Here is a 17,676-nt window from a genome sequence, read left to right as displayed (position 1 = left end):
CTCCAGCCTTACTCTGTGAGATCAAGCATTGACTCCGCGGCTGCAGAGGGAGAGGCTACCTAGCAACCCTATTTCCCTTGGCGGACGTGCCCGCGAGACTATCGGCCTTTCCTTCCCTTCCTGTCTCCAAGTAAAGCCTGGAGTCATTATTCAGATGGCCTTTGTTAGCCGCCTGCCCTTACCTTCCTGGGTGACTCTGGGAAGGCACCTGTTTCCCGATCCGTAATTTGGGCCCTTGAGAACACACGCGCGCGCACCCATCACCATACCTTTTGCTTTGGGCAATGATAATAAATTCTCCGAATAAAGCTTGGCACAGAAACATAAATGTTGTGTATGAGCTTTTCCTGGTTGCAATTTGCCTTGTAGCAACCACCCTTCCAGCCATTACTGCCCTGGGCTCTGCTTTTTACTTTCCACCACTGCCATCTGTACAGACGCTTTGAAGCCCACGTGGAGAGGCAAGGGGCTTGGCAAGCCAGTACCAGGGGAGTGAAAGTGAAGGTCACGGGTTCTCCTGAACTCACATGTGACAGTTTTGGAATGGTGTCAGAAACACAGACCAGGGTGCCCAGGGCTGAAAAGACTTGGTAGATTTTGGAACATTTCAACGCCCCCGTGCTTGTTATTTTTATCACCTCTGACTGCCTCCCTATAGGGACTCCCATGCAGCATCAGACTCCTGGAATGAAAAAAGTCCTTTGTGTGTGTGTGTGTGTGTGTGGCTATGGGGACATCAAGAAAGGGGAGCTGGGACACTGTGTCCCAGGCAGAACTAAGCGTGGGGGAGAAGAGCCTTTTGAGCCAGCGTGGGCAGCAGCCCCAGAGGGAGAGAGAGAGAGAGAAAGAGGAATTCAGGCCAGGCTTGGGGTGGCCTTGGGGGTCCTCAGTCTTGGGTAGCTTCTATACCTGCTCTGTAAGTCAGAGTCCCTGGCTTACAAAGTGGGTAGGAGAATGTCCTGGAACCCAAAGAAATAAGAGGGAAGTGCATGCAGAAGTGTATAGAGAGTTGGTGGGGCAGGACCAAAGTCTTCTAATCCACACCCAATTTCAGGATTCTGGAGGCCTAGAGAGACCTTATTCAGTAATAAGATAGTTACCTGCCAGCATGCTCAGCTTCCTACAGTCGAGTCTGATGGACTGAGATAGCAGAGGATACAGAAATACCAGGTGGGGTGGGAGGATTGCACAGTTTATTTCCAAACACAGTCAGAGGACAGGGGTGTCAGGTGGCCAGCATTCTCTATCTGTATCCCCTCCCTGCATTTGGCTTAATCAACAACTTCCCTCCACTTACTCCCAAGTCCCTAGGCTGTGCAAGATAGAGAAGGTACTGCCTCCAGGAGGGGCCTAGGCAGGTGAGGAGCATGGAGGGTGGGGTAAGGGTGGAGTTCAAGTATTCACAGTTCTCCCATTCAGATTACACTGTGCCCAGGCCAAGAGATTCCAGGTCCTGGATGGCTCCTGGTGGTATAGACCTCTCCCACTCAGACACTCCCTACTCCTTTTCCTTGTAACAAACCAAGTCCTAGGCCCTGCACTTTGGGTAGGAGGGGTCTCAGCATACCTGCTCAACCGAGGACCCTGGGGAGTATCTATATCTGTAGTGACTGGGTTGGAAGCAAGTAGTTATCAGGTGAGGGGAAGGGGAAAAACTGAGAGGACCTGGGGGTGGGTGGGTGGCAGGCTTGGAGGGTCCTGATGGATATGTTCAGAACATTCTAGTCTACACTGCCACCTCCAACCCCACCTCTACCTCACACCCCAGGCCCAGAATCCCTGAGAGTCCAACAAGGCCAACATGGGGTGGGGGGGTGGAACAGGATCTTAACCCTCTCAGCCCAACCAGTCTTGTTCCTGGGAGTCATGTTTAGGGAGGGCCAGGACTGTGCTCAAGTCCCACCTCTTAGGCTCTGATCTTCCAGAATAGCTGAGTTCTGGGAAACACAGGTTTGACCCACTGACCACCAAACCCTAGATAACCTGACCTTGACAGAGTGGTGGGAAAGGGGATGGGTCCTCCCAAGGGTATTATAAAAAGCTAAAACCATTAAAACTTCCTGGGAAGAAGTGGTTCCCAGCCTCTTGCCTCCCTAAGGTATCAATCTCCCCAACGCCTTCAAAACAGGACTCAGGGGGTCCCAGAGAGCTGAGGGAAGAGGCTACAGCCCCTCTCTGACAGGATGGGGTACAGAGAGGTGGCCCATTAGCACCATGCAACATTGGGGCACCTGTACAACCTGAATGACCCCTGGGCAGGGCCCTCTGCTGGAATGCCCATTTGCTAAAGCTTCTGTACTCTTGTGGGGACCCCTGCAGGGGAGAGGGGAGGGAGTTTTGGCTGAAATTCAAGCAGGAGTCTCCACTGGGACCCCAATAGGGTTCCCCAGGAGTCATGACTTGAAGAATCTTCGTACCACAAACTGACCCAACAGAACCACAGCCAGAACCACCAGCACATTCCGGATTGGACCGTTGCCCAAGTCCAGGGCTGCCACCTGCCAGAAGAGATGAGGTAGTCAAAAAGAGGCTGGTACCCTGGCCCCAGGGCAACCCCAACAGCACGAAGGACTGTGCCATCCCAGGCACTCACCCAGCCTCCTCTCTGCGCGATCCACCGGGCGATGCAGCGGTGCAACATGAAGTCGGCCACAAAGCGGGTCACTTGGCCCAAGAAGCCTGTCAGGCCTCGCTGGTAGACGTGTAAGGCCAGGCGATAGCCAAAGCCCAGGAGAGCCACCACACGGCCCCAGTTGATGCCACTCTCAAACAGGCTGTGAGCAGAGCGTCCCATAGGTCAGTGGAGAGCTCCCAGGAGCCCCTTCCACCTGCCCTCCCTCTCTTGCCTCCTCACACTCCACCCCTCTCCCAGCTGGGAAGCTAAATGGCTTAGCTATGAATCAGAGCTGCAGAGGCTGCCTTAGCCTGGTCTTGATTTGGGAAAGGCCTGGGTCTCTGTGAAAGGAGAAAGCTCAGAGGGCATATGAGCTACTACTGGGGTGTAGCTCCCCAAGGCTATGGGCATAAGGGGCACAGAAGGGGCAGAGGGTAAATGAGTGGACAGAAGCAGCAGGGAGATTACCTGTGGGTGTTGCTGCTGGCCTGGCAGCCCGAGGGACAGCAGAGAGAAAATGACAGAAGAGAGATTAGGACAGGTCCCAGAATTACAGTAGCACGGGAGCATGGTGGCCTCTAAAGACATGGGCTGGACATTTCAGCTCTGAGCACTAATTCTAAATCTACCCCCACCTTCATCACCTTCGATTTTCCCTGACACTGACTCCCTAACTCATGTGAAATGACACTTTGCAAGTGATGACACTGTTCGAAGAGTATCATTCCTATTTCACAGACCAGGAGACTGAGGTCTAGAAGTTTCACAACTACAATCAAAGATAAAGCTAAGATTTGAGGCTGGGCGTGGTGGCACATGCCTGTGAGCCCATCAATTCAGGAGGCCAAGGCAGGAGAATCACAAGTTCAAGGCTAGCCTTGGCAGTTTAGTAAGGCCTTCAGCAATTTAGCAAGACCCTGCCTCAAAATAAAAAAATAAAGCTTGGCGTGGTGGCGCAGGCCGGTAATCCCAGCAGCTCAGGAGGCCGAGGCAGGAGGAGTGTGAGTTCAAAGCCAACCTCTGCAAAAGCTAAGTGCTAAGCAACTCAGCAAGACCCTGTCTCTAAATAAAATGTAAAATAGGTTGGGGATGTGGCTCAGTTGAGTGCCTGAGTTCAATCCCTGGCATCCCCCAAAAAAACAAAAAATAAAAAAGGGCTGGGATGTGGCTCAGTGGTAAAGCTCCTCTGGGTACCAAAAAAAAAAAAAAAAAAAAAAAGAGTTAAATCAAGATCAGTTTTTTTCTTTTTTTTCCTGAGGTTCTAGGAATTGAACCCAGAGCCTCACACATACTAAGCAAGCACTTTTCCACTGAGCTACACCCCAAGTTGTGTTTGATGTCTTTGGTCACTATGTGAGATTGCCTCCTAGGTGCCAGATTGCTGGGAGCCATTTCCAGGTCCTTGCGGAGTTTAGTACCCTTAGCATTTCTGGGCCATCCCTAGATGGCCCATCTTACCATCCCCACTCAGGGCTCCTCTAGTGTCCTGATCTAACTGGTCAAGTCCCTGGTGTCAGAGCTCATAGGATCTGTGAGCTTGTGCACACAGGATGAGTCTGAAACCCAGAGTGAGAGAGAGAGAGAAAGACAGGGCCCAAGACCACAGTGAGCGAACAGACACCAGGGACAGCACACATGTCCCGACACTGACAAGGAAGAGTGTGCCCACCCATGCTGGAGAGCCCATCGCATATGCGGGGTGCAGAACAGTGGTGATAGGACGGCAGAACAGAGTGACCACTGGGTACCTGGAGGCGATCTTGGTGAAGAGTTCATAGGCATTTGCGGCTGTAGGCTGCAGTTGTTGCAGCATGCTCTGAAACTCGGAGTCATAGCGCCGGTTGATGTCGTCACCGATGATGGCGAGCTGCCGACCCACCTGCCCCATGGTACTGCAGGAGCAGGAGGCAGTGGGTGGGCAATTGGCTCTGGTGCTTGGGCTTGCAGCAGAGGGGTTCCACCCAAGGGGCCCCAGCTTTGTGTACCTCTCCTTGGAGATCCCTGATAGTATTAGCCAACATGAAGGCTGGACTCAGGGACAAGGGGCAGGCATGGGTCGAAGCGGGGCATGATCTCATATGGGAGTGGGAACTAAAATGAGAAAGGAGTGGTAATGGGAGGAGAGAACTCCCCAGACCTCCCTGGCTCCCAGACCCACACATGAGCCTCTGTTCCGCTAAAGATGTCCCCGTGGGGGCTTGAGCTCACCTGGTAGGTTCTAGGGGCAAGGCAATCATCTCTGGGTCAACAGGGGCAGCCGCCCCTTCGGCCTCCTGCTCCTGCCGATGGCGATGAAAAACATAACTGCGGAAAACCTCCTCCGTGTCCCGGGCTACCTGCTGCTCTGAGAGTCAAAGCTGGGAGTCAGCAAGGGAAGACTGAACCCCAGCAGCTCATCCTTTGTGGGGGTGCTCTCTTCCTCAAAGCCACAGCTATCCTCATGTGTGGACAGAAATGTTCCTACTCCTGCCCCTGTGACCTAGTGTCACTCTGGGGTCCTCTGCTGGGATTTTCATTCAGTCCTCACAGAAAGCCAGGAAGCGGGTGAGTTCCAGTTTACAGAAACCACAGCAGAGGGGACCACAGGTCACACAACTGGAACAAGCAGTGGAGTCAGCCTGTAATTCCAGGCATGTGGGCTCCCAAGACTATTTCAGTGTGCATGAGGTACCCAGGCCCTAGGGCTTAGGAAGTCAGAGAAATAGAACCCCAAATGGTAGTCTTGGACCAAGAAAAGTCACAAAGGGAGATAGCGACATACAAGACCTGAACCCCAAGTCCGGGAAAACAGCCTCTAGTGGCTGCGAGCTCGGCCTCCCTGGCTGTCCACTTGGAAGAGGGAACACAGGCGGCCATCTTACTTCCTCCCCAAGTCACAACAATTGCGTTCCCTGTTCAGTGAACCTGACTCACTGATAAGCCAGTTCACTTCCTTATTTCTCCTACTACAGGGATACGACATCCAGGCCCCATCTTCCTGTCCTCCCTCACCTTCAGCCCTGCCCTTCCGCCCAGGGATGGCACTGTGCCCACTTGCACGCTGGCTCTGGGCCTCTCCCAACCTCTGGACCCTCCCAGCTTGGACTCCTCCCACTTCAGCTTGGCCTCAACTCCAGCTCCCACTTCTGAGCCCAGTGGGCCATCATCCTTGGGCTGGGAGATACTTTTCTCCTTTATCTGAGGGGCTAAGTGGAGGTAGGACCTCAGCCCTAAGTCCTCTTGGCCCTATTGTGGTTATGGGAATTCGTGGTCAAGAAGACCTTTACCAGAATCGGAGGTTGGCTCTCTACACTCTTCACTGGGAGGACCTGGACCTTGCCCAGATGCCATTTTTCAGGTTTCAGTAGAGGACAGTGTCAACCTGTGGGAATGGGTGAGAAAAAGAAGAGATGGTTATGGGCAGGGGCCTCTGACTAGGGACCCCAGAGATGTTGCCACTATCTTGGGTCCCAGTGGCTTCTTCCAAGAGGAAAGAGAGCTCATTGAGCCCTTCACTGGCCATCCTTCAAAGGAGATGGGGTCGGAGAGGTGAGGCAGTTAGGGAAAAGACCAAGGTGTCTGCATTGGCCCTCAGGACCTCTGGGAGGGTGTGGTCACAGCCATGCCCTGGTGGCTCTTGTGTCCCGTTTCACATCACTCCTGAGTGAGTGACACTAGTTTCAGAGGCTGAGATTTCTTTCAGCTACTCCTCGGGCCACCAGCACCCTCCCCAGCACACACCGCTGCAGGTCGACACCTCCCAGCCAGTGACCCATGAAGGCCCTCCTCAAAGGCCCACTTCCCCTTGGCTGGCAGGAACACACCTGTTTTCCAACTCAGGCCTTTTAGCCACAAACGCTTCCTGAGAGTCTAGGGTGTACTCCTACCATGTGAGGGTTGAAAACTCACATACCCTAGTGAGATAAGGCCTCACCACCCTCAGTGTACAGGTGGGGAAAGTAAGGCGCGAGGGGGGTGCCTGAGGCCATGGAGCTGGTCGGGGCAGGGCAGGGTGGTTATCTGAAGCTCTGCGAGTACACACCACGCTCATTTACCTTCCCGTCTGTGGATCACAAATGGTGTCCCTTTTTCCAGGGCAGCTCTCTCCATTTCCCTCCTGTTTGTGCCCTCTCCACTCCTGCCCTGCAGTGAGCTGATGGGGACCTCAGAAGTCAGGGTGACACGGCCCCTACCCTGCCTCACACCGCGCAGCCCCGCCGCACACCTGCGCTGCTGTTCCCAGCCCGTTTTCCTCTCTGCCCAGTCCTGGCATGGCCTGGAGCCCGGCACAGGGAGCATTTCCTGATTTCAACTGTTTCACTTTCAGTTTGTACCCCTTCCAGAGCCCCATTTCTTTCCAAGTGTCCTCCATCGCCCTGGCAGGAAGCGCCCCTCCTCCTGTCCTTGAAGAGGACACAGCCCCACCCTGTTCCAAGCATAGCAGACCCTCCACCCAGCCCTGGATCTGGATACCCTCACTCACCCTCCTTCCGCTCAGGCCTGGGACCATTTTTGAAAGTTACCCAAGAGCTCTCTGAGAAGGGGAAGAGGAGAGCTGGCCCACCTGTGCACTCAATTTTTCCTACCTCTACCCTCTTAGGGACAAGAATGAGGCAAAGGCAGACCCTCCTGTCCCCTGGGAGCCAGGCCTCATACAAGTCTTTGCCTGCACACTTCAGCCGGCGGCTCCTTCCTGAGAAAGACACCCTTTCCTCTTCTCTGGTCTCCAAAATCTGGTCCCCTCAGGACAGCACTGCCAGGGGATGCTGACTAAATCACCAACTCCCTCTAACACCATCCTCCCCAGGGACTCACTGCTGGAGAGCAGGCAGAGTCTCAGAACAGCCCCCAAAGTCAGTGGCCTGTGCTGACCAGGGCCTCCGCCTACCCCACCATCCAAGTGGCCTACTTCCCTTCCAACCCCACCTCCTTGGCTTGCTGGGCCCAGGATGGATGTTCCCCGGGAAGATATGCCTGGCCTGGCCCTAGACTCAGACTAGGATCCTGAGGCAGCAGGAAGCTCTGTGAAAATTCTATTCCCCACCCTTGACCTTGGCTCTGACCTCCACTCCCAACCCCCCAGATTGCTAAAGTATCCGGTTCTCTGGCATTCAGAGCCATCCAGGGCCGGGGCAAGAGGGGAAGCTGTTTGGTGGGGAATCTAGAGGTAGCCTGTGGTGTCCAGGCCCCCAGTGGGCATGGTGAATCTGCCCGGCAAAACCTTGAGGCTTCCCCTCTCCACCCAGTTTTCGGTGGGCTCACTGCCCCACCCTGGGGTTGGAACTGGCAGGATTAGGGAAGATGGAGGGAATTGCCAGCTTACCTGTTCAGACTCCGGTCCAGATCCAAATGCTCAGCAGGGCCAAGGCCCAAGATCCCAAGGGGCTGGTGGTCGCTCCCAGGGCAGGGTTTCGGGCCCAGCTTCCAGGAACCGGCGTCAGTGCATTCTTGGTGTCAGGATGCAGCTCTTGCTTGTCCCGGTGCGGCCCCAGGGACCCGCGCGGCTCCACCGATCATAGAGGTGCCGGCAGCACCCGGCTGCAATCAGCTCCCTCTAGAGGAAGTAGCTTGGTGGCCACCGGATGCGGATGCACAGGCCTATAGCCTAGAGGGATGGTCTGGGCGGGCTAGGGAGCAGCTGGTCCTCACCTCCCCCCGCCCCCGCCCACATCCCAGCCAGACAGAAAGGCTTCCCCGGACTCACTGCTTTTCCCACCCCTTATTCCAGTTCTCCTTATCTTTCCCCTCGTCCCTCAGTCAACACTAATAAGAAACCATGATGACAAAGTTTCTTAAGCACTGCCGTTAGCTATGCAGTTTAGCAATCCTTCTTTCCTTGTATGCTCTCCACACCTTTGGAAGTAGGGGCTGTTGACTAGACCCATTTTACAAATGGACAAAGTGAGGCTCCACTGGTTTGAGGAACTCTCCCAAGGTCACTGAGCTGGGCTCATAATTAGATTCATGGGTGGTGAATAATAATACTAAACTGAGATTCACTGTGTAATCACATCTGTACACCAGGTACTTTGGATCCCAAAACTTGAAGGTGACAAGCAGGGAAGCAGAGATGAAGACCCTGGAGTCTTTGCTACCACCTGGACCTGGGCAAGCCAGTCGGGGGAAGAGGGAGGACAGATGCCCCGTGGCTTTGGGAATGTTCCCAAGCACAGAATAAAACTCCAGAAGGACAGAAGTGTGTGCAGAGTCCCCAACAGTCCCCACTTCCTCCCTAGGGTCCCTTCCCTCCCAGTCTTCCTGTCCACCCCCTGCCAGGCCTCCTGGGCTCTCAAAACACTTTCTCCTCCAAGTCTTGACCTAGACTTTGGCCCCATGGCCGCCCCTGGCTTACCCCCCAGCATCCCCAGAGCCCCAGAGTCGGTGCCCTGTCTTCTGCTTCACCCACCCGCCTTCTCTGTCTCCAGCTACAGCTCCCCGCACTGTGCTCCCCGCCCCATGCCAAGCCCCCCACCCCCACCTCACCTTTGCCTTCTAGAACTCCTGGAAGTTTCCAACTGGAGGTTTTAATTTGAAAACTCCTGTTCTTAAGCAGTTGGTCCTGGGCTGCTGCGACCTCTGAGTCAGGGTCCCTCCCAGGATGGAGGCCCCAACTCGAACCCCTAGATCACGGTCACGAATTTTGGGCCGCTCCTCGGTGTTCCGCTTTTTCCGAAGCTTGGTGGGGAGCAAGGGCAGCCCAAAGAGCTCGGACAAGGCCCTGGCCAGGGGCCAGTTGTGCCTGCTACAAGAGCAGGACACCACCTCCCTGAAGACAGGCCTCCAGGGGGGCTCCGGGTGGAGGGAGCCAGGGCCACTTGCCTCGCTGCCCTGTACCCTCTCAGTGGCCGTCCCCAGGGGCTCCTCGCACTTGTTACGGCATGAGGCCTTTGGGCTGGGCATGGGGGACATGGGCACCCAGACCACTAACCCCAAAGGGATCCTGAGGCTTACGGCCCAGGGTGTAGAAGTGAAGTCATTCCTGCCCAGAGGAAGCCTGGAGGTGCCCGGCAATCTGTCAGAGAAGGACGAGAACCGCAACAAGGAAGCGGAGTCAGCAGGGGAGGCCTCTGGGAATTCAGAGGTTTTAAACAGGTGAGGTGTTGGGGTCAAGGAGGGTGGCTGTGTTGGGGATCTAGGTGGGGCAAGGGCCTAAGGTAGAGGTACTGGGAAGAGGCCTAAATGTAATGCCTGGTATGGTAGCTCAGGCCTATAGTCCCATCGACTCAGGAGGCTGGGGCAGGAGAATTGGAAGTCTGAGGCCAGCCTCAGCAACTTAGGGAGAACTTACCTCAAAAGAAAAAATTTAAAAAGGGACTGGGGATGTAGGTCAGTGGCGAAGTGCTCTGGGTTCGATCCCCAGTACGGGAAAAAAAAAAAAAAAAAAAATGGGAGAAGTATATAGGCCTGAGATGGGGGAACCCAAGTTGGGGAGGTTCTGATCAGAGTCAGTAGATGGGTAAAGGGCTGGAAGAGCACCAAGGTGTGAAGGCAGAGATGGGGTAGGACCAAGGGATGGGGGCCTCAAGAGTCGGGGAGTCTAAACTGGGCTGGTGGCACAAGTCTGGAATCCTAACCACTTGGGAGGCTGAGGAGGGAGGATGACAAGTTTGAGACTAGTCTCACCAATTTACTGAGGCCCTAAGCAATTTAGTGAGACCCTGTCTCAAAATAACAAAAGAAGCTGAGGATGTGCTCAGTGTTAAAAGGGTTCAAATCCGGTACCAAAAAAAAGTGGGGGAGGCTAGAGATGAGGGTTTGGAGGGAGAAGGCTGATAGGGGTCCTCCTCAAGTGCAGGGTTGTAGATGGGGCACCTGGCACGCTTGAAGCCTGGGTTTGGACCCCAGCACTGCTAAAAAAATCAGAGAGGGGGATGGGCTAGGGACTGGAGGGAGTGTACCAGGGTGGGTTCAGCTCCCTTTGCCACCAGCTCCTTGGCCAGGCCCTCCTCCCCGCTGGCTGCTGCCCCCATCTGGTTCCCCACCCCCCCACTAGGCCTGGTAGCCATCCCCTGTGAGGAAGGGGGATCACCTCTCTCAACTGCCTCCCTTCCTCGACACCGACTTTCTCCCAAGGGAGGATAGCCCCTTCCAGGGCCTAGGCCCCTGGGAGAAGGTGAATGGAGTGGGCCAGGCAGCCTGGGTGGCAAGGTGGCTGCCACTTCTCTGGGCCCATCTGCCTCCCCCAGCTGACTGTGCTTTGGGATTAGGAGCCACTTTGCTCAGGCCCTGGAGGTGGAGCAAGAATGCCTGCCCAAGAACACCGGGCTGCTGGAAGTCAGCCCTGAGGCCTTCACCAGGGAGGAGGAGGAGGAGGAGGCGTGCCTACTTGATGGTGAGTAATGGTGACCTTAGGCAGAGGGGGCTGCCAGAAATGAGCCCTCCTCTTGGCCTTCTGAGGGCGCAGGGTCTGGCAGCACACAGGACACGTTCTGAGGAACGCTGGAGTCAGATCCTGGGTTCAAAGCCACTTCCATGAAGCCATGTGAGGTGGCAAGTTGCTAACCTCTTTACCTCAGTTTCCTCGTCTGTAGAATGAGAGTAAATCAGTGCCCCTCTCCAAGGGTAGTTGCAAGGATTAACTGAGTGTGCTTTGTCAGGTGCCTAACACTGGGCCTGGCACACAGCAGGGGTTTGGTAAAGAGCAGCGGGTAAACCCACCCCAGCCCAGCTGACCCCACATCCCTGCCCTTGAGACACCTCCCTCCTCTAAGCTGCCAGCTCATCAGTGACCACTACCCTTTCACAGGAGATCTCAGGCTGGCCTCATCCAAGGCAGGAACCCCCTGGAACCGCCTCCTCGGTTTGTACAAGCAGCTCCAGAAATCGACCATTGCCAAGGTCTGTGGGGGTGGGGTCCAGGCAGAGCCTAGGCTACGTGGCTTGGTCCCTTGGGGAGCAGTCTCCTTTCTTGGCCTTTGGGGACTGTTCTCTCCTGCTTTCTGTTTTATGGAGGGAGGGTGGGTCTGCAGGCGTGGGGTCCTGGCCTTCTTCACCTGCTCAGAGACTTGGCACATCCTCAGATTCCTCTCAAGGAAGGGTTGCCCCATGAGGAGAAAAGGGAGGAAGAGGAAATGGAGGAAGAGGACAGTTCATTCAAGCTTTGTGTCCCAAGCATTGTCAGCTTCCAGTCACCACTGCATAAGACTTTTAGGTCCACGGATACAGTGGGTAAGTCTCTCCACCCCACCTCCCCGCCCAAACTGTTCCCCGGCCCAGGAAGCCTCACTTGCAAGTCAATATAAGCATTGACACCAGGTGGCACCAGAGGACCTAAAATGACCAACTGGGATGGGGACCGATTGGGAGACTGGAGGTCTCCACGGCCAGCAAGGGTTCTCGGCCCTCAGGGTTTCTGAGGCTGCAGGGCTGGGGTGGGGCCACTCAAGCACCACCCTTTCTCCAGCCCAGAGGCTCTATCTCTTTGGGAGGAGTCCCTGGTTCATGCACTGATGTGACAGAGCCTTAGAGAGTCCTCTCTCCTAGTACAGCCACAAACATGAAGGGCAGTTGGTTCAGAATTGGTAAGACTATAAGACAGAAATCATTGCTGGCCTGTAATCCCAGCTGCTTGGAAGCCTGAGAAAGGAGGATTGACTGGCAGGAGGATTGATCACAAGTTCTAGGCCAGCCTGGACACCTTATGGAGTCCTTGTCTCAAAATTCAAACAAAGGCCTAGGGATAGAGATTTAGCTCAATGGCAGAGGGCTACCTAGCATGCATGAGGCCCTGGGTTCAATACCCAGGACCACAAAAGCAAAACAAATGAACCAAAAAATTGTTGGGCCAGGGGTATAGCTCAGTGGTAGAAGGAGTACTTAGCATGTGTGAGACCCCTGGGTCAATCTCCAGTAACTACCCCACCCCTCAAAACCAAAAATCATTGTTGACACTTATATAGCCATCTCTGGGTGACCAGACCCTCATATAAGCACTTTTCATAAAATGGTACATTACAACTCTATTGTCATCTCCACTTACAGTGGAGAAGCACAGAGACATTAGATAATGTGTCCAAGGTCACACAGCAGTAATGAGCAGAGTAGGACTTGAACTAACAGATCTAAGCCTTTTTTTGTGTGTGTGGTACCAGGGGCATTGAAACATTGAGCCACATCCCCAGCCCTTTTTAATATTTTATTTAGAGACAGGGTCTCCCTAAATTGCTTAGGGCCTCGATAAGTTGCTGAGGCTGGCTTTGAACTTGAGATCCTCCTACCTCAGCCTCCTGAGCCGCTAGGATTACAGATGCATGCCACCCTGGCTAGACCCAAGCTCTTGAGTAGGTGGGTGGCGACATCTGCTCCACAGGCTCTTCCCAGGAGCAGCCTCACATCTCTGCTCTGCAGGAGGGAGCCCACAAAAAGCCTGTCCTGGAGCAGGAGAGCCTGGCTGGCTCCAGGTAATTGAAGAAAGCCCTTTGCTGGGGGCGATCTGGGCTGGCAGAGCTGGAGAGAGGCTGGAAGAGCAGTCGCCCCCTCTGGTTCCTTGTGTCCTCAGCAGCTCTTCCACTCTGCTCCTGCGTTCTCATGCTCTGGGAATATAAGAATGACAAACTCAGTTTCTCCTATACTGTCATAACACGAAATACTTGTGACACAGATGTGTGGCAGTACATTCCCACACGCAAAGCCATCAGCCAGCTCCCCAGGTTCTGCAGTGGATGCCACCCAAGGTCCTCTAATCTAATTTGGCTCTGACACTGTCTCCTTAGAGAGAGCATCAGAACCCACAGATTGAGGACTTAGTGCCATAAGACTGTCCCTCACTTCATTTGCGATACAGGGGATTGAACTCAGGGGCACTCTGCTACTGAACTATACCCCCAGCTCTTCGTATTTTTTTTTTTTTTTTTTTTTCAGCTACTGGCTAAATTGCCAAGGCTGGCCTGGAACATCTGATTCTCCTGCCTTAGCCTCATGGGTTGCTGGAATTATAGGTATAGGCCATTGAACCTGGCATGTCCCCTACCTTAAATGCCAATCTCAAGTGCCAGGTTGTTTTACCAGTGCTTCTGACCAACCAGCTACCAGTCGGGGTTCCTGTGACCCCCTCCTCCTTTACCAGTTTATTATGAAGGGTATAGATGAAGCCGAGGGCGGGGAATGGGGACTTCATGCCCTCTCCTGGCCACCCACCCCTGCACTGCAGCTATCCAGCACTTCAGCCACCCACAAGTTCAGTTCACCCCGAGGGAGGCCTCACTCCACTTGGAGTTCTCCGAGGTCCATCCTTTTGCTTTTTCCTAGGGATGATGGATTACATCTTTGACCACTGGTGATCAATTTAACCCTCACCCCACCCCCTCTCTGCTCCCTGGAGGCTGGGGATGCAGAGGTCAAAGTCCCAACTCTCTGACATTGCCTTGGTCTCTCAGGTGACCAGCTGGCATCCCCAAGCTGCAGAAGGGCTGCCAGCTATCAGTCATCCATCTGCATACTCAAAGACACTTACCACTTTGAAGATGCCAAGGATTTTTAGGAAACAGAATGCCAGGAAACAGAATGAAGACCAGATATATATTTCACAATATCACACATGCCCATCTCTCTGGCCCTCAGGTTTTGTGGAGTCTGAGTTGAAGAAACTTCTGGCAGTACAGCGAGAGGCTCGCCTCTGGAAGATGGGCAGCCTCGAGGGCCGGGAGCTGCTGACCCAGCCAGAGATGACCCTGGAGGAGGCCGGCATGGTGGATGGCCAGGTATGCCTAGCTGCCCCAGACCACCAAGCCCCCTGCCCAAGGTACTGGTGAAAGTGGGGCTGAGGCTTCCCACCTCCTCGGGCCTCAGCCCCCTTGCCTGGGTAGAGCTGGGGAAGACCCCTTCTTGGTTATAGCACTTCTGAGTTCCCTGTGCTCACATGCATATGCATGCGTGCTCACACACGCACTCACACTTCCTCAGGCATTTCTCACTTGAACCACAGTCACGAACAATGAGGGGATTTGGTCTAGACAGGCTGAGATCATATAATAGCACCATATTGCTATCCTCCTATTCTCTCTTCCACTCCCGCAAACTCCCAGAGGCTCTGGGGAATGACTCCACAGGGCCAGACCAAGGACCAGCCGCTGCTCACCATCCTTGACATCCACCAAGAACGCTTAGGCCTGTCTCAGCTTCTCTGAGTGCCTTGATGGATCTTTTGTTGAAAAACGTGTCAACGTTTTTGAGTTAATTTCCCCCCTGCCAGTCCATGCAGTTTCCAGAAGGAATGAGCCCGGGGTTTGGAGGCCAGAGTCTTTAGGCAAAGCCTCTACTCTGGCATTGACTTGCTCTGTGATGTTGAATCTAAGCCTGCAAGGTTCTACAGTTAAAGGCCCTGCCATGTTGGGGACAGTGGCATTATGCCTGCCTCACTTCTGGGTTGGTGGTTACCAGAAATATATACCCACTGGGCACTGGGTGTACCCCCCATTTGTCCTAAGCCTCCCTGAATGCCCAGGTCATGGGAGGCCCCTCCCACAAGTTCCCTTTTGGGGGCAGGCTACTCACTTTTACCTTTTCATGCTAGAGAGTTCTAATCTTGGGACCCCCATTCTTCCTTCCTTCTTCTTCTGAACTGTCCCTTGAGCTAGCCTTCCCTGTCCCAGGGCTCAGTCCCAGGTAGCCTGAGCAGCAGAGCATCACTGAGGGGCCCTAAGATGCCCTGGTGTCCCATCCAGTCCTTGCTTTGGGACCAGAGCTGCATCCAGAATGTCTGCCTTCTGTGGGTGTTTCAGGGTCCCCTCTTCACTACCACCCCCACTTTCTCCTCTGCTCTCAGGGACACCAAGCTGAGTGGGAAAGAAGCCACCTCCTAGTCTTTGGGGAATGCTGGGGACCCGGGGGGAGGGAAGGGTACAGAGCCCCCTTGGTGTGGTGTCCAGGATGGAGGTGAGGGAGGATGCCTGGATCCTGGGGTTTGCCGGAAACCCCTCAAGTTGAAGGAAGATGGGTGCCTCCATTTTATGGGAAGGAGGCACTGAGCCAGTGTTGGGATTCTGGAACAGGTGGCTCCAGGGTGCTTCTTTCCTGAGGCAGGGAAGCTTCTTGGCGTGTGGGGTGGGAAGGGAAGGAGCCCATGGAGCTGAGACATTTCCTTTTATCCTTTTCTGCTCCTCAGCACTTGCTCCTTGAGGAGGTGGATGAGATGGGAAACTGGCCTCCTCCAGAGTGAGGCCAGTGCTGGCCAGAGTCTGTCCTCCCCACACCCTCGGGCCCACATGTAGGAGTACACCGCTCTTCCCAGGACACATCCAAGAAGCCCCTAGAGCCTGGGGAGCTTTGGAATGAAGTGTCCACGCATCCGTAGGGTGTGACCCAATATACTGTCCCTATCCCTCAGACTCGGGCCTATGATGTTATTAATAAAAAACCTGGTTAAAAAAACAAACAAACAAAAAAAGCTGGTTTGACTTTGGCCTCCATGACTTTCTGTCTTTGGACCTTGCCGCCTCATCCTCCACCAGTCTGTTGGGGTCTCACCCTAGTCCCCAGTCTGTGCCCAGAGATGCTAGTGCAGCACTGGCTGCAGAGTGCTGGAGGGCCAGAGGGCAGGTGGGCCTGACCTGGGGTGGGGAAGGACCCCACAGCCCAGAGTGCCCTGGACTCCTGTTGCCCACAAGCTCTGGCCTGTTAGGAGGAACGTCCCTGAACTCCCTTGCTAAGTTCCCAGTCATGCTGTGGCCTCACAGGGAGGATCCGGGAATTCTCCAACAGGAAGTTCCTGCCCAGCCAGCTCAGGGACAAAGCCAGGAAAGAGGCCCTGGGACTGTGAGGACCAGCCTCAGGAGGGCTAAGCTGGGGGGCAGGGGTCCCTAGATTTGATGCAAGAGGAGTGACTCTTCAGGCTAGGACACCATCCCCTGCAGGCCTATGCCATGGGGCTAGGGCAGGGCCCACGCCGTGCCATGCTCGGGGCTGGGTACGTCTATGTATTCCAGGCAGGACAGGTCAGAGGGGTGTGGCATGGCCTCAGGACAGGTCCAGATTGCTGGAGGACCCAGTACTGCCTAATTCCAGAAGTAAGGGGGGGGGTGCTTGGGATGGGGGTGTACAATTATGTGTCCTTATGGTCCATGGAAGGGGAAGGGTTCCCAGGATCAGATGGGCAGGGAGGCCAGGCCTTTTTTGGACACCAGGGGGTGCTGTTCTCCAAGAGGTCTTGCTGGTTGGGGGTGGGGGGGGCAATTCTTCCGCTTCCACTTGTCCCAGGCTCTGAGCAACCCCAACATATGTGTGAGAAAGAAAGCTCAGTAGCCTCCATTCTTTCCTGCTGGTTTGATGTTTCCTGTGTGGTCCCTGCTGTGTCCAGTCTGGGGCCTGGTATGGAACTGAAGTTCAACACAAAACAAGGTGACCATCCTTTTTTTTGGTACTGAGGATCGAATCCAGGGATGCTCTACCACTGAGCTACATCCTCAGTTCTTTTTATTTTTGAGACAGGGTCTCACTAAATTGCTGAGGTTTACCTTGAATTTGCCATCCTGCTGCCTCAGCCTCTGAGTTGCTGGGAATACTGGCGTGTGCCCTGCCTCTGGGCCACTGTTAATAATCACTGTGATAGATAACAGCAGCTGTTAGATGACTGGCCCTGTGGCCACATGTTGGGGGGGAGGGAAGGAAACTGCAGCAGCTGATTCCCTGCCCCAACCCACTTCCCACTTCCTGCCTGCAGGGGGCTGGGGATCCTAGTGAGGTTTAGTGTCTTATGGGTGCACAAAATGGGGGAGTCTTTCTCCCGGGCTTCCTGGCCTGGAACCATGGAACCCTTGACTCAGAGTTGAGCAGGGCTGCTGGTAGGGCATCTGCAGCCTCTGAGTCAGCCAGGAGGCTGCCTTGTGACCAAATGACTCACCTGTGCCCTAATGGCCCTGCTAATCATTTCCTCCGAGTGTGGGCTCTCGGGAAGGGTGGGGCCTGGAGGACAGCCATGGGCCCTCTGGAACCTTGAGGCCTTTTTCCTCTCTGCTTCTCGTCTCCTAGTCTGTGGTGTGAATTGTGGCAGCTCCTCTCTGCTCCTGGGATGCCTGTGAATTAGAAAGGGCTGTGGCTGGGCCTTGTGGCACCTGGTGCTGTCCCTGCAGCAGGACGAGGGTCTGTGT

General features: G+C 54.6%; 2 protein-coding genes across 2 annotated transcripts; one reads left to right on the top strand and one right to left on the bottom strand.

The window, feature by feature from the left end:
• Nucleotides 1-1,176: 1,176 nt before the first annotated feature.
• Bak1 (BCL2 antagonist/killer 1) lies at nucleotides 1,177-8,148 on the bottom strand. Its single transcript, XM_047558361.1, has 6 exons — nucleotides 7,917-8,148; nucleotides 5,881-5,975; nucleotides 4,823-4,958; nucleotides 4,363-4,506; nucleotides 2,594-2,774; nucleotides 1,177-2,498 (listed from the first exon to the last, which is right to left on the bottom strand). The coding sequence occupies exons 2-6, from the start codon at nucleotides 5,942-5,944 to the stop codon at nucleotides 2,394-2,396; spliced, it is 630 nt and encodes a 209-aa protein (XP_047414317.1). The 5' UTR covers nucleotides 5,945-5,975; nucleotides 7,917-8,148; the 3' UTR covers nucleotides 1,177-2,393.
• A 1,043-nt stretch (nucleotides 8,149-9,191) lies between these two features.
• Nucleotides 9,192-15,749, top strand: LOC124987998 (gametogenetin-binding protein 1-like). The gene is made up of 6 exons (XM_047557130.1): nucleotides 9,192-9,685; nucleotides 10,801-10,925; nucleotides 11,340-11,441; nucleotides 11,597-11,761; nucleotides 14,153-14,292; nucleotides 15,696-15,749. The coding sequence occupies exons 1-6, from the start codon at nucleotides 9,192-9,194 to the stop codon at nucleotides 15,747-15,749; spliced, it is 1,080 nt and encodes a 359-aa protein (XP_047413086.1).
• Nucleotides 15,750-17,676: the final 1,927 nt, after the last annotated feature.

Source organism: Sciurus carolinensis, chromosome 7 (assembly GCF_902686445.1).
Source record: "Sciurus carolinensis chromosome 7, mSciCar1.2, whole genome shotgun sequence".
In the NCBI taxonomy this organism is placed as follows: domain Eukaryota; kingdom Metazoa; phylum Chordata; class Mammalia; order Rodentia; family Sciuridae; genus Sciurus; species Sciurus carolinensis.
The sequence above is the reverse complement of the archived record's forward strand: the minus strand, read 5'-3'. Positions and strand labels throughout refer to the sequence as shown.